This window comes from Chelonia mydas, chromosome 10 (genome assembly GCF_015237465.2).
Source record: "Chelonia mydas isolate rCheMyd1 chromosome 10, rCheMyd1.pri.v2, whole genome shotgun sequence".
NCBI classification, from domain to species: Eukaryota; Metazoa; Chordata; order Testudines; family Cheloniidae; genus Chelonia; species Chelonia mydas.
The window spans coordinates 70,815,081-70,831,523 of NC_051250.2; the positions used below are offsets into that span (position 1 = coordinate 70,815,081).

General features: G+C 42.5%; 1 protein-coding gene across 16 annotated transcripts in view; it reads right to left on the reverse strand.

Moving 5' to 3' along the window:
* Positions 1-16,443, reverse strand: part of AKAP13 (A-kinase anchoring protein 13) — a 323,045-nt gene that overhangs the window by 130,185 nt on the left and 176,417 nt on the right. For all 16 annotated transcript variants that reach the window (XM_043524664.1, XM_043524676.1, XM_043524674.1 and 13 more), the window contains 2 exons: positions 11,913-14,862; positions 6,358-6,434 (listed from right to left, as the gene is read on the reverse strand). In XM_043524664.1, coding sequence (XP_043380599.1) covers positions 6,358-6,434; positions 11,913-14,862 — 3,027 coding nt within the window. The remainder of the gene's footprint in view (positions 1-6,357; positions 6,435-11,912; positions 14,863-16,443) is intronic.

Here is a 16,443-nt window from a genome sequence, read left to right on the forward strand (position 1 = left end):
TTTAGCTACAAAGCTAACTTTCTACTGCACATGTTTAAACTGAGATTTTTTTTGGAGTCATATCTTGGCCAAATTTGGGCAGATTTTCACAGGAACATCAAAAGGCACAATCCTGACACCAGGGTGACCCCCCCCTGCCAAATTTCAATTCCCTGCTCCAAAGCACAGGGACACTAGAGTTCCTCAATTAAATGGTTGTAGGCATTTTTTTTAAACTTGATCAAAAGGTATTTTTCCTTAATTTCAGAAACAGATGAATCATTTTAACTAAAACCTCCCCAAAAAATTCAGATTGAGGCTGACACTGGGCATGGAAAATTCCAGCCTGAATGGCTACTGTCTGTCAAACTTATAAGCAACTCTGAACAAGGTCTTATGATGGGAAGTAGTGGGCAACCTTAACTTTACACATCGCTGCCAGGAACACCTATAATTAGCTACACCTTTAACATAGTCTTTTTCTTCACTGCCCATGGTATATTCTGGGTTTTGCTCATTTACATCATTCCAAATGTCTTGGTCAATATTTTAAGTGGGGACTATAACACTCTTCCGCTGTTCTAACAGCACAGTGCCCAGGTTTGAAAAGGCACTGGCTGTGGTTGTCATCCTGTCCAATAAAACCCTATTACGGCTGCTACTGTTGCTTCAGAGTCACCTATTGGGATATTCACTACACAGTACGAGTCATTGGTGCAGCTGCCCCTGAATGGATCCTTCATTGTGAGGAGCTACAATGGGGCATTAACAAAAAAGAATGACACATAATATTGCAAGGATAATAAAAAAGATGACCAAGGTCTCCAAAAGCGACTAATGATTTTAGGCACATCAGTTATTGGATAGCTAATGTGAGATGCCTTAAAAGGGGCTTGACTTTTAGAAAGTGCTAGGAGCCCCACCCTCTGAAAATCAGGTCCCTTTAAAATGTGTCAAGTTGAACCCCCAAAAATGAAGGTGCCCAAAATCATTAGTCACTTTTGGAAAATCTTTATTTTATTTTCTCATTTCCCTCTGGGGCAATGGTTCGAGCATCCCAGTGGCAGAGCTACCAGTGTCCTGAAGGTCTAAAAGGTGCCCCTGTCCTAAAAGCCACATGAAATAATAAAAATAACGCTACAGAAAAAGTCAACAGCTTTTTTTTAAAAGGTTTATTTATTTATTTATTTAAGATGAGGTAAGTATGTAGCTTTGACCTCAGGGCTTGTGGATAAATAAAAGAGAAGGTGGTTTCAAATATAATGCTTTAAAATGCAGTTTTAAATTTTAAACTGATACACTTATGTTGCTAATTGTTTTGGCTCTAAAAAGAATTTTGGTTTTGTGTTTTTTGGGTGCATATGTTTCTCACATAAGTAACCCTAAGCATATATACAAATATTAGCTTTAGTAATTCAATTCCATTTCTTCTAAGTGCTGTAGCTGAATTTAAGTGCTAACAACCTCAAATGTGGGAGATTAACTTTCCTTCCAGATTAAACAATTTATTATTATTATTATTATTAATTTGTACTGCAGTAGTGCCCAGGAGACATGTCATGGACCAGAACTCTGTTATGCCGGTATTGTGCAAACACAGAACAAAAAGGCTTATGGAAGGGTATATAAGCAGCATTATCTAGTACAGTGGTCCCCAAAGCGGCGCCTGCCTACTGACAAGGGAGCGCTTCCACCGGACAACCCACCGCCGAGGAGCGCAGCCGCCGGACAACAAGCCGCCGAAATACCGCCCAGAAGCAAGAAGCATCGCTGCCGAAATGCCGCTGCTTCTCAGCGGCATTTCGGTGGCTGGTCGTCCAACGCCCCCCACACTCTTCTGGGAACATGAACATGCTATTGCAACTGAAAGGTTGCGGACCACTGAGTATATTCTATTCAAGCATCTACTGCATCCATCACCATGGTACCTGAGCACCTCCCAATGAAGTAAATGATGCGGCTAGCACCTGCCATTGGTGTTTCCTTACTGCAGAAGCTGGACCAGTGGACATGTGGAAAAGTGCAAACGGCTTACTTAGTTTAGTTTCCCTCCACGCAAAGATCATTACAAATTCCACTTTTACCAACAACGTACTTTTTGTTGAAAATACATACAGTCCTTTAAAACCTTCCATCCTCTAAAGGGAGGGTGCATAACACTCAACAATATATGGTAAATAAATCAAATAATAAGCAAAAAGGAGAATTCCTAGTGAACCATCTGTGTTCTCATCAGCCAGCTACCGACTGTTACTCTCAGCCTTGGACACTCAAAAAATAGCAAGAACCAAGAAAGGCAGTTTCTTCCATTGTGTCACCACTACACAAAGCAATTCAATGAATAAAACAGCTGCAATTTATTTCTGGGGTGAACACAAAGGGAAATGTACGTCAGAAAGTAGTCAGTGTTATTTGACCCCCCACAGCTACCAGATTCCATTTCTAAATACAAACACAAAGTCATGCTCATTTATCTCTTCAAAAAGTAGAGACTTAATAAAGATTTAAGGCTGTCAGTGCACAAATAGTCTGACATCCTGTCAGTTTACTGAAACTAAGTCATGTCTGCTAAGCTTGAACATAACCATGTATCGAAGGTAGGACTGATTTCCCATCAGTATGTCTTGACCCCTGGATGAAGAGTCTGGAGTCATTCAGTTTTAGAAGTGATAAAGTTTAACATGAATGGATCATATCCTGCTATCGTCCCCAATTCCACTTATGTTCCCCAAACAAAATACAAAAGGAGAAACAAAAGAGTAGCTAATTAAATCTCAGACATAACCACAATTTATAGTACATACTGCTAAATGCATGAAGAACAAAGGTTCATCTGGCCCAGTATCCTGTCTTCTGACAGTGGACAGTGCCAGGTGCCCCAGAGGGAATGAACAGAACAGGTAATCACCAAGTGATCCATCATTCCCTGTCGCTCATTCCCAGCTTCTGGCAAACAGGCTAGTGACACCATTCCTGCCCATCCTGGCTAATAGCCATTGATGAACCTATCCTCAGTGAATTTATCTAGTTCTTTTTTGAACATTGTCATGGTCTTGGCCTTCACAATATCTCTGGCAAGGAGTTCCACAGGTTGACTGTGCGTTGTGTGAAGAAATACTTCCTTTTATTTGTTTTAAACCAGCTGCCTATTAATTTCATTTGGTGACCCTAGTTCTTAGAACAAGTTGGGAAATTCTTGCTACAAAATTGGACCTAAAACTGAACAAATATAATCTCTAAGTAAGCAGTTTTAAGACATTTGAGAAATGCCTACTTTAAAAGCCCACTTTAATTGGAGAAACCCTACAGGAAGGAGGATGGAAGAGCAAATAATTTCATCTCCCAATAATTGCTTGATGGCAAAGAGCAGCAATGGACAAGTACTTTAGAACACCCAGCCCTACCACTGTGACAGTAAAGAAGATCTTCCTAGATTGTGTTTAACAGTATTTATGACAACTGTAGCTATTTATGTCAATGAACTCAAAGAGAGCGTGTGGTTCTGTGTACAGAGAAGCCAAATCCAAATGTTGATTGTTAAATTCCGAAGCTTCCACTTAGAACTACCCTCTCATATACCCTTTTCCTGTTATATTCTTAATGTTTGCAACTCTCAAAGCCACACTTTTCCTAAATCCTTTTCAGCTGCAGCCTTTCCATCACATGCACAAGATCCATATTCAGGCAAAGTCTTCTGGGACACGATAGGTACTTGTACAGATAATGCTCAAGCGAGTACAATCGCTGTGCACCAGCTACCCAATTACTCCTCTGGCTAGGAGATTAAACCATAAGAAGAGGTATACAGAACTCCACTCACCCCCATGTTCACATATGTCATGCAACAGGCTCAGGACAATGAAGCTTCTCTCTTTTAGGGACTGAAAGTTCAGTGCTTACTTTTTCTCTGCACAGAAGTTTATTTCTGAATTATAGATATGCAAATACTACCATGCAAATTTCAGATGTGAAAAATGTGGTTACCTTCACTTTGCTTCCCAACATCATCAATAAAGTATCTTTAATAAACAAAACCCATGAGTAGATGCAAACAATAAAATAGTCCCGATTTGGAGCAAACTAAGAAACCACTTTTACTAACCACCAAATGGCCCACTAATGAGAAGGCAGTGGACACCTGAAAAACTCCGGGCTATGTGAAATTAACACTACATGAAGCAGTAGCGGAGAACAGAGAGAGCTGCACATCTATATTTTGAGATTCTCCTCCCCCATCCCATCCCCAGCCTAAACCTAGCCACTAGCTAAACCTACATGTGTGAATTAAGCTCTATTTATAAATCTTCAGCTGTTTTTTTTAAATGGCCTTAATATAGTACAGTTGTTATGTTGTTTTTGTTGAACTTAGCAACAGGAAACTGTGTCACTCCTTCTGCAGCAAACTTTCCATTCTCTTGGCGCTCCCAATCCCACACCAGAAAAGCCAGATTTAAAAAGGGGCCGGGGAGGTTGGCTAATCTGAGCATGCTCCTTCCCTCTGCAGGGAAGCAAAGGGACAGGACAAAGCTGCAGCCAGATTTATATTAAAGTAGCATACCACCTACATTATGAAACATAAAACAAAAACTAAACTTAGTACCTTTCTTTTTGTTCCTCTTTTGAGATGCATGTTGCTTGAAATAAATGAAATATGGGGTGTGTTGTTTTTGCTTTTGTCTAAATAGATCCTGCTATACAAGCAGACACCCAGGGATTAGTCATGAAAATTATCTATCAAAAGGGGCGGGATAAAAACAGTCAGCATCTTTACACTACAGCATTATGATAATGAAAGACATTTATCAAAGTGCACACATTTTAGATTGGAAGGTTACTAGCACTATTCCCTGGTTAACTCATTGAGTTAACAATTATAAACTCAGCCTTAACTTGTTAAAAACATACAAAAATAAGCCTGATTTTATTGTCTGCTTTGGCAAGATCATTTTACCACCCAAAGAGCTTTCATTAATGTGCAGAAAAGATTACAGGCTCCACCCTGTAATGTTACTTCATCTCTATACTGTTTACTATTATAACATTAGCTTCTTAATTATAAACTAACACACATATACTGCTGCTCTAAAACAGCGCACATGCACACTACTGAAAATGCCTCAAAGACAATTGGGTCAGATAACATCGAGAAAGACAGCTTATAACAGAGCAAAATGCACGAAGCCTGTTTTAAACCACAGCTTAACTCCATCTCAAACAAATGTGATAGCCTAGCTTCTATTATTGTGATTAATCCTCAAAAATGGTGACAGCTGAAGGTGACAGAAAATGTTTAACACAAAATAACCCCACTTCATTTCAAACTTCCTGCCTGGTCTTTTTTCCTGGTTTTATGGTTTTTGGGAATTTTATGGTTCCCCCTTCCCCCTCATATTTGGTTCCCCCTGTATTTGGGCTTATGATTATTATTTATTTGTATTACTGTAGTGCATATAGATTCCAAACAAAATTGGAGTGCTTGGCACTGTGCAAACACAGAGGTTACGTCCACACTAGAAACACTAGAGCAGCACAGTTGCAGTTGTGCCACTATAGCACAGACGCTTACTACGGAGACGGAAGAGGTTCTTCCGTCGCTTTAATAAATCCTCCTCTCCAAGAGGCGGTAGCTGCATCGACAGAAGAATTCTTCATTCGACCTAGCACTGTCCACACTGGGGCTTAGGTCAGCTTAACTATGTCTTTTAGGAATGTGAAAAATTCATACCCTTGAGGGATGTAGCTAGGTCAACCTAACTTCCTAGCATAGCGCAGGCCGTAGTTAATAGTCCCCTGCCCTGAGGAATTAACAATTAAACAAATGACTTGTGGGAGGAGACACAGAAGCACAGAGATGAAGTGACTTGCACAAGGAAACAGGACAGAGCAGAGCCACATACACCACCAGATCTCCTGACTTCCAGTGCAGTGCCCTATCCACTGGACCATGCTGTCTCTCTGTACACACTTATGAACAATCATTTTATGTTAACTACACCATGAGCTACAGTAATACTGTAGGGGGAGGAGCGAATCTTTCACCTCCCCAACTTTTGACAACCTCATATTGTGGAGCATCAACAGACCTGAGGTACCTATCGTACATTATGAGACATCAAAACCTTTCGTGGCTTTCATTTTTAATTTGTCTTTTATCATCTTTTTATTTTAAACTAAATACTATTTCAAAAATAAGGAGGACTAAAAATCAATGCTAGTTTTAGAAGGTTAACAAGAAAAGCCGCTCTGTATAACTTACGTTTCGCTTCACAGCAGCTGTGGAAAGGAAATCAGCAACTCAGCTGATCATCAGCAGCTGCACAGACATTTCTTTTTAAAGCATGGCAAAGTACAATATAAAGATGCGAAAATGACACTTACTGTTCCTTCAGAAACTGCATGCTCTCTGAGGTCTTTCAAAAAATCCACCTCATCTTCAATTTTCATCTCCAGCTTTTCTGCAAGGACAGAAGGTTTGCAAAGTAGATTTAAGCAAACTCCCTTTGTTTAAGGCTGCTGTTTTTCTGTTTATTCAAATAGTTCTAAAAAACTCAACAGGCATTATTTTCTTTCCAACAGCTGGTTTCATTCCTGACTTTGCTGCTTGTTTGTTAGTAATTTTACAACTACAGTGTCTGTGAATGAAGGAAATATGAAACAGCAGTGAGCACACAGAAACCACAGGACTAGACTTCTACAGATGGCTCTACGTGAAGCTTGAAATCTAGGTTATATTTGCATATATGTTTACACCAAAGAAGACTCGGCTTCCATTATTCCTGCTGTATGACCAAAAAGTATATATTTGTTTTTCTCCGATTTAGTTGGCGTTGGTCCTGCTTTGAGCAGGGAGTTGGACTAGATGACCTCCTGAGGTCTCTTCCAACCCTAATCTTCTACGATTCTATGATTTTTACCATAACATGGAGACTGGTGGGAGGCAAGAATATTTTCTCAACTTTCAAGTGTTTAATGCAATGCCAGCTTCTCCACACATGCCTCTTCTCCTTAACCTGAAGTGGTGGATTAGGTCCCAGAGAGTAGTAAGGCAAGTCAGTCTCCACCCAAATTTGGCAACCGCCTGGAAAATTTTTTTTCTGGTGATGGTGCTGACGAAACACAAGAAAAACTTTGTAATCCCATTGTCCTCTCTTCCCAGCAAATTAACATGTAAAACTTAAACGATCACCATTTACACCAGCATCTTCTTTCTCTGCACCTTTCCCACTTTAAAATAACCATTTTTATCTTGTGACACCTACACAGACCAGGACTTAAATCTAAAACCAATTTCTACTTCTAAAGACCCATGGATTACAAAATACTTCAGAGACAGTGAATGAAGCTTCACTATCCCACATTGTGAGTTATGTAAATATTCCCATTTTACAGCAGTGCAGAGAGGTGAAGTGATTTGACCAAGGTGTCCCAGTGAGTCAGTGGCTGAGCCAGCACAGAATGCAACACCCTCGTCTCCCGGCTCTAACCACAAGGCACATCATTCTTCTCCTAGCCATCTGTAACTGAGCACTATGGGAATCAAAAGGATTTTTAACTGACAATTTGTAGTGGATCATTTGTACAAAAGGAGGCTGCGGGAAATCACAGTTCCATCTTAAATTAAAATCACTGAAAAAAGTAGTTCGCACAGATAGTGCAAGCTAGTTCGTCTTAAGGGCATTAAGGGTACTTTGCTACACACCACTTGCTGTGCTAATTCAAAGAAATTACAAATTAACACAATGCTGTGGTATCAGATAGAAAGACCTGATGAGTTTATGGGTTGTTAACAGCAGAACCGCCTACGAAACCAGAGCCAATTCAGCAATAGTTCTGAGCACATGTGAGAATCACCCAGGGGACACCAGTTTGTTGGCAAAACAGCCAGTGATCATGTACTTATGATAAGGAGGAGGGTTCAGGTAGGAAGGGTGACCCCCCCCACAAACTCTTGAAATGAGCTGTTAGAAAGGATAATAATGCCGCAGGAATGGGCCCCCAGGAAATGCGAGCCTGTTAATGCCCAGCATGTGCACTCTAACTCCCCCAGGACCATAGAGGGGGAAGGGAGCCACCTTGGGGCCCCAGGCTGCACATATGAACAAGGAACTGTGTTTAGGGGGAACAGATAGACTGCTGTCATGAATGCAAGAAGATGCTCCTTAAGTATAGGAACAATCTTGTTGCCAAAACACAGTACTGGGCATCAGGACTCTCTTCCTGGCTCTGCCACAGATTTCCTCTGTGGCCTTGGACAAGTCACTTAAACTGTGCCTCAGCTTCCCCATCTGAGAAACAGGTACCATAATGATACTTGCCTCCTCCCCAGTGGGGTTGTGAGGATAAATTCATTCACGTTTGTAAAGTGCTTTGAGATCCTGAAGAGAGGGCAAGGGACATGTCTAATCCCACTCCCATTAAAGCCAACAGTTAAACATCCATTGACTTCAATGGGAGCAAGATCAGACCTTATTGTTGTTGTTATCCTATACAACTGAGATTGGCTAGATGTACAATTTAAGGACTTTATCTTTGCAAATCATTCCCTGAGCATTATTTACATATATGGTTTCAACCCAGCCAGATCTGACTTCCAGGTTTTGACCTTTGTGGGCTTCCATATCATCACACGGACTGGTCCAGCATGTGATTTGGAAGAACCAAGTTTTGTGCACTTTACCTCCAGAACACAAGCACTTCTACTAAGAATGAATATCCCAAACCCATAAACTAGTGTTGAAATACATCACAGAGGCATTCAGGCATGGAGCACCTTATGTAATATTATTAATATTAATAAAGCTTGCCTCCAGTGGAACCTGCCACCCTAGCTGCTGAAATAAATGCTAGTGAAAACCTTTCTGGACAGCCAAAGTGGATGTTCTCGTGGTGAGGATGAGGTTAGGAGCTTGAAAGTAGAAATGGTAAAATTCTACTCATGGAAATTAAGCATATGCCAGCCTCTAAAGGCCTAGACCTGCCAGGAGATCCATTATGGCAATTTGTTCAAGGGGAATCTCTAGAGAATAAGGCACACTATTCGTGATTTAGTTACTGTAGAAACCAGGCCAGTGTGTCTTATTATCTGTTGGGTGTCCAAACTTCAGCTTCATACCCCAACTGCTTACTTGCCCAAATGCAAGTCAGGCCAAATATGCACTATTCAAATAGTTTGCAGGAAAATCCCATTTCACAGGGGTATTTGGTGCTGAATAAAAGGCCAAACCCCTAGGTACTGCACGAGGTTCATAAAACTTTCTACAAGAGGCATGGGAGTCTCCCCTTGACTTCACCGCCCTTGAGGACCAGGCCCTGAATAGCTGTTTGGATGCAGACTTGATTTTTCTTTTGGGGTCTAAATCTTATTAAACTGATCACATGACAAGGGAATGAGATGAAAGAGAGTGATGTCATGAGGAGCAGTTAACATAAATGAAACCCTTACACAGCTAGATGGTCTTGCATTTTTCCCTGCATCTCTCATTGAGGAGAAAAATCCTTTGATTGCATATCACAAACTGTGACAATTTAGCAATGACAATTAAAAAAAAAAAAACCCCAGTAACGTGTGTTTCCGGGAAGCATCCACCTGACCCGAGCCTCTCTTCTGAGAAGGGCTCCAGCCCAAAGTCTGTCAGAAAAGGATTTTGGTTCTTTCTGCTGAGCAGCAGTTACGTCCCTAACCGCAAAATAAATATATACACGTCCCTACTTGCCAAGATAAGTTCTGACTCAGAACAAAGTGAACTTGAAAAACCTCACAGTACTTAGTAATTTGCTCCTTTGACAAGACAATAAGTTATCCAGGTAGGGCAGTCACGACACAAAGTTTAAATGCCCTCTCTCTCTCCCCCCCTCCCCCTTACACCCCTCCCACACAGTTCACAGTAATAATAGAAAACACAACACATCTTCTTGTCTTTGCTTTAAACCCATGTCTGGTCTGTGCCCATATAGCATTATTCTGCAGATTGTTCCAATAATCCCCGGGAGAAGCCATTCTACCCTAATTTGTCCTTTGTGCAGCTTCAGATTGTGACCATGGTTTTTCTTATGGGTAGAAGAGATGAAAATATGCTGGATTCTTGTATGTTACGTCCCTTTTACATTTTTGAAATCTGTAACATTCACCTCCCCAGTTTCCTTTCCCCTACCCTACCTTAGTATCATGTTTTAACAGTTTTATAAAAACACAAGTTGCATTTTTCAATATGGGCACTAATTTACAGCACTGTAATTCCTTGTCTCTTTGATTTCTATACATCTTGCATGAAAAACCTGTATAGCCAACAGCAGGTGCAGAATTAAACCTTAGCTACTGAGACTTAGAGGGCAGGAAACAAAAAAACAAGGAGCTCCCAGAAGAAATTAGCATTCCCAGGTATTGACTTACAGCCACTCCCATTGTATTGAAATGTCAACCTGCCACAATACAAAAATAGAAGTTTCTTTTTTAAAGGAGCTTTCTGATTCATGTAAACAGCCTGTTACATAGCAGCTGATAACTTACTATGACTAATAAAACACTTTAAAATCCCTAGCTCACCAAAACTTACAAAACGTTCACCACTCTTACCCCCAAAGAATAGGTACCCACAACTGTGCTGCCAGTCAATGCTGAAATAAATGGCTTTCCACAACTCTATTTGACAAAATCTCTTCCCTTTATGCAGTAAAAAGCAGTCACATATTTCTATGATTTTACAGCTCCTGTCACTAAACTGCTGCATTGATGGATGCATTACATCTATTTTGATTATTTTCTTTACAATTCTAAATTAGTCTTTTGTTTTGAGCTTGTTAAAGGAAAGATATGTCTTACCTATAGATTCCTTATAACTAAACAAGAGCAACCCAGAGATAGGTCAGCTGCTTACATTTAACAGCTGCCTGAACACATGTAATATAAAGCCTGGATCAAACCAGCTGCGCGCTTCAGTAGAAATTTCACGTGTGATTTCAATCCAGACTGGAAGACTCTGAAAGTCAGTTATTTTTTGTTGTATTTATCAGAGGAAGAGTTGCTGTTTTGTTTTGTTTTTATTTTTTGACGGTTCCTATTAGCTCTTGTTGAACACAGACTGACTCTGCCAAAGCTCTCCTGATGCAGTCACTTATCTCCTATGACATCACTCATCAGAGGTCCCCACTGATCCTTCATTCTTGCTTATTGCACTGAACGAGAGTAATGAGCGTTTGAATTCCGGCACTGCTTAAATACAGGGAAAAGACTGCGGCTTTGCTCCAGGATGGCTTCACAGTCAGGAAAAGTGGGTGGAGAGATGTGTTCTCTCCCCCTCTTTTTTAAATGACTCAATGCCACCAATCAGAAAGCTTCTTTGCCCAGTTCAGAATGACACTCACCACTGTTCCAGCTGACCAGAAATGAAGCTTTAATACAGCACTGTTATATTCTTTAACTCCAGATTCGCAGAGAAAACGGGCAGAATTGAAGGAAAGTCAAGTTAGCACAAAACCCTAAGGCACCTGGTCCAGAAGGAAACACATAACTAACACACAGCAAATTTCAGCATCACACTCCCATTTAAAACTGTTTTCTTCCCTACTAGGAAACATAATTTACATGTTAAAGATGCCTCTAAAATACTTTGGCATAAATATAAGACTGTTTCCTAACTGTGATGCAATCCTAGAAACATGTACTTGTAGTGTAAACCTTTAATATCTATTTCAGATTTCTGGTCTCTGCAGGAAAAGAAAGTGCACTTGCCAAGGGCTGGATTCCCCTCCCAGGGCTGGCCTCTGACACCCAGTTCTCTACCCACCATGGCCTGATTTTCATTCTTTAAAAGAAAGAAATATCTCATTTAAGTTGGAAGCTCTTTCTCGCAGAGAGCTTCTTCCTTTATTTGCATGTGAAATGCCCTGCGCATATATGGTGCTATATAAAATAAACACAACACTATTTTGCCTACCTGTAACAGGCTCAGATCCTAGGACTTCTGAGCTTGCATCCCCCCTTTTCGTTGGTTCATCAAACTGCAAACTTAAATCCATTTCTCCATTAAGGATGTCTCCCGTAATCACTCCGGCTTTGGAAGGGGATGGGGGGAGAACCCCAACGGGTACACTCTCTAGCTTCCCAACTGCAGACTCAGGGACAGAAGGCGTTTCCAATATAGAAACAAATCCATCCAGCCAGGAGCCATCAGCCTCTGGAACCAAGCTCTTTGCCCCAGCATCATCTGTAAGCTCAGCAGCAGCATTGATATTGTATGGATGTGACTGTGAGAGACACGCTTCCAGCATGGCATTGCTCTGCTCCTCTTGGTCTTTGTTGGGCCAATCCAAGACCTGTTGCTGGGCTTCTTTCACTTCAGACCCAGCTTCGCTCTCACTGGCCAAACAGACAGTGTCAGTGCTGGAGTCGCTGTCGCAGGGGGGTTCTTCTGCAATAGGCTGAAGCGATGCTCTGGAGAGTACATTGTTCATATCCTCCTCCTCTTCTGGATCACCTGGTATTGTGGATGTCTCAGCTATACCTAGAGGTGCTCTATTCTCAAAGGCAACAGAAGGTGCTTCCATAACAGAGACCTCCTTTAATTCTGGTGCTTTGTTTTGCAGAGAGCCTCCCTGTGCCCCCTGACTGAGATCACGTTCTTGGTTCAACATTGCGTCGGGAGGAGGGTCATTCTTCGCATCCAGCGATTTATACTCTGATTCAGACCCTTGTACAATACTTTCTTCTGCATCCACTGTTGCATTGTCATCCGCTTCCTGACAGGAGATTTCCCCTTTCAGCCCAATATCTGCGTTACTGTCATTTGCTGCAGATTCCTCGCCCTGACGGCAAACAGAGGATTTCACAGTAGCAGCAGGCTCCTCGGACAAACCCTTTTCTTTGCCAAGTGTCCCACTTTCACACAGCTCCTGACTGGGTTCAGCTTTGCTCTCTTCAGCCGGCTGTGACAGACTTTTCTCGTCAGAGTCCTCTTTTTCCACGCTGTCTTTGGGCAAGCCAGTTTCTGCTGTTATCTTACGATGCACAGAACTGTCCTGTTCAGCAAGCACTGCCGTCTCTGCTCCTGCTGCTACTTCCTGGTTTTGTTTAGATTCTTTATTATGAATTGCAGAGGGTGTGTCCATTAAATTATCCTGGATACACTCTGTCCCCATGCCACATGAAGAGAAGACAGGATCATTACCATGCACAGACGCCTCCTGTCCTGGAGGTGCCACTGCAGCATCTCTCTCCTGACCGACTGCCTGTCCCTGTTGTACATCTCCTTTAAATAAGGGAGACGAAAATGATTTCATTTGCTTGCCAACCCCCTCCTGTTCGGAAATACTTTCTGACGTCACCAATCGGTTTGGCAGATGCTCTTTTTCTGCTGAGGACAAACCTGCGTCAAGTGGAGGTTGTGACCCAGGCTCACATTTGCTAGCTGAAGCAGTCTCCGGTTTTAAGCTGTCACACATTTCACCTTTTAAAACAGCTTGATTCTCAGTGTGGCAATTGCCAGCAGACCGCTGGCCTTCCTCTGCTGAATCTGTGTTTCCTCTGCCAGTAGTTTCAGTTCTCGGTGACATCTTTTTAAGGGCTTCACTGTCACCTTCGCCTTCAGCTAGAATTGCAATGGTTTTACTGCTTTCAAGGCAACACACAGACTCTGCATCACTTGGACCAGGCCTGTCAAGGGGATTGTTTTTCATTTCAGAATTATTCCGCACATTGTCACTCAAAACCAGTTCATTCAGCCCAATGTCTGCGTTTCCATTTTCCACCTGCACACCCTGCTCACCACTCTTTCTATTGTTGTTCACTTCCAAAACAACAGGATCACGTTCCAGTGCATTCTCTGAAACCTTTATTTCAGTCACAACCAGCAGCTCCTCTCTAGTGTTGGGAATCATACTCTGCCTCTGCTTTACAAGGGGTTCACCTTGGACTACGCCCTCTGGCAAACCAATCTTTGCATTTTTGGTGTTCGAGTCTGTTCCACTCTCTTTGCTGCCACTTGTCTCCCAATGGCCAACAGGGATAATATCACTGTCAACACGTACATTTGCATTATCCTGTGCCTGCATCCCTTGTCCAGCTCCACATTCCCCACCTTCTCTTGGAGATTTTGGTGACACTGCAAGTAAGGGCTCACTAGCATGGATCAGCACCCCACTTGCGGGGGGCAGTTCTTTCAGACTTGAAGTTCTTAATCCCCGAGTCTCATCCTCTCCATTCTCCACATGCTGCTGGATTGAAGCAGCATCCACAGACCCTGTACAGTTCTTGCATTCTGCCTGGCCCATAGCCACATCCACACCCTCAAAGGGCGTTGGGGCTTCGCATGCAGTTTCGGCCACAGTAACAGCGCTTTCAGTTGCGCACTCTTCAACGATTTGCACTTCCTGTTGGGTATTATCTCTACTACACAGGCTGGCTTGACTCAAAACAACTCCACTGGATGTCATTCCTGTTTCCGCATTTGTATTTCCACAGGATGGAAGGCTTGCAGCACCACTTACTCCAGAACCTGAGCTCAGCGTGCAGTCATTTTTATCTGATACAGTCCCAGAGTCTACAATAGCGGCTGGCCCCTCCTCTTCCTTTTTACTCAACGTAGCTGTGTTTTTACTTTCACAGGAAAACTCTGGGTTGTCTATACCCGCCAGGCTCAACAAATCACTTGATGTGTCGTTAAGCACTGCCAAACTCCCACTGTCACACTGGTTCTCTTTTTGGCCTGTTGGGGCTGAGAGCTGCCTCACATCAAAGTTAACTAGTGCAGAAGGGCATTCTTTGCTTTCTTCTGTCGGCATTTCTTCTGAGAGGGAGGCTGCAGCCGCCGGAAAACCCTCCACCTCTGTTCCTATATTGCAGTTATCCTCTGAAGTTCTCAGCTCAGGCTCTGGCTGTTTCGCTGCATTCTGAAAAGAGGAAATAAAGACTATGACTGTTTGTTTTGCTGTATGTCACACTCTCAAAGTGCACACGCTGATTTATCAGTCACCTGTACAATTCTTAAATCTATAACATTAACCTGAGTGCAAACAAAATGAGACCAGCTCCTCCCTCCATCTCTGTGTGTATATCCACTTGAACTGCATTTACAAAATGTACTGGAACAGTAATTGACCTTTTAAGTCTTGCCAGCCACTGGCTATATTGAAGACTATTGCTTGAATGGATTTAAATTTAAACTCAGTAAAGAGCAGGATTTAAATTTAATTTGCAGTATTAAGTAAACATGCATTTGAATGTACAATCCAGCTCCAAAATGGCACATGCAGTTCTTTTCGAGATTGGCTCTGGGCTGAACTGCCACCCTCTAGGAGGATTACAGAACCCCTGTGTCTTTGGAAACACCATATTAATCTGCCCCCAAAGCAGGAAACAGCCACTTGCCACCATCCTCTTGGGGCTAGTAAAAGGTACAGATTTTTCTCAAACAACCAATCCAAGGCTTGCCTACCACCTTTCCTCATTGCCCATTCCCTCCACAGCCCATCTCCCTGTGCTTGTTCCTTCTCCCACCTCACTCCCATACACAAAGTCCTCTGTCTCCAGCTCCTCCCCACCCCAATGTAACACACATTTTGGTTACTCCAGCTGCTGACTACCTTGCTGTGTTTATAGTAACCCTAGTCATAAAATAAAACCACATAATAACAGAGACCGCTTGTAGCGAGCAATACACATTATTAAATCTTTATAGTTCAGGTATACAACGGCTCAGACTAGACAGGTCAGTGGTGGGATATTCACCGGGGCAATGACATTGGTCAATTCCCTTGAACTACCCAGGCAAGCGTAAAGTGGTTGCATAGAAACCCTCTCACTTTTTTTTTTCTTTAATTGATGTAATCCTTCCAGACTGCACATCTGCTGAGAACCTTACCTGTTCTTAAAAACTGTTCACAATTTGGGTCCCCACAAGACTTAGCAGGTGCCATGCACTATTTAGGGTAGAATTTGATCGAAAGAGACCGTTTTGTCCCACTTCAGAGCAATAGTTTAACCTCTAGTTCAGAACAAAAAAACCACACAGTAACTTTTTTAAAATGGCTAATTATTTGGGGGGCTTCTCTCTCCAGAATTGGTTCCAAGGACCCTAGATGGGGGTCACTTGCCCCACTCTGCAATCCCACAAAGCATAGCAAACATCAAGAAAAATATCCGTGCAAGCATGCAGATTTTAGAGCACTTAGAAGCGTCGTCCTTTAAACAGGAAGGACAGAGGGACGACGGTGGGAAAGGGCTCCTTTACATACCCATCTTCAGCATAGGAGGCTCTGAAAGGTGTACCGTGATCAGTGGATCAAAGCTGGAGCCGGTTCGCACCAGTTCGCGTGAACCGGTTGTTAAACTTTGAAGCCGGTTTAGATCCGGTTGTTAAAGGGGTGGACAAACTCCGGCCCACAGGACCATCCTGTCCGGCCCACCTGAGCTCCCGGCTGGGGAGGCTCCCCTGGCTGAGCATTTTTACTCACCCGGCAGTGCTCCGGGTC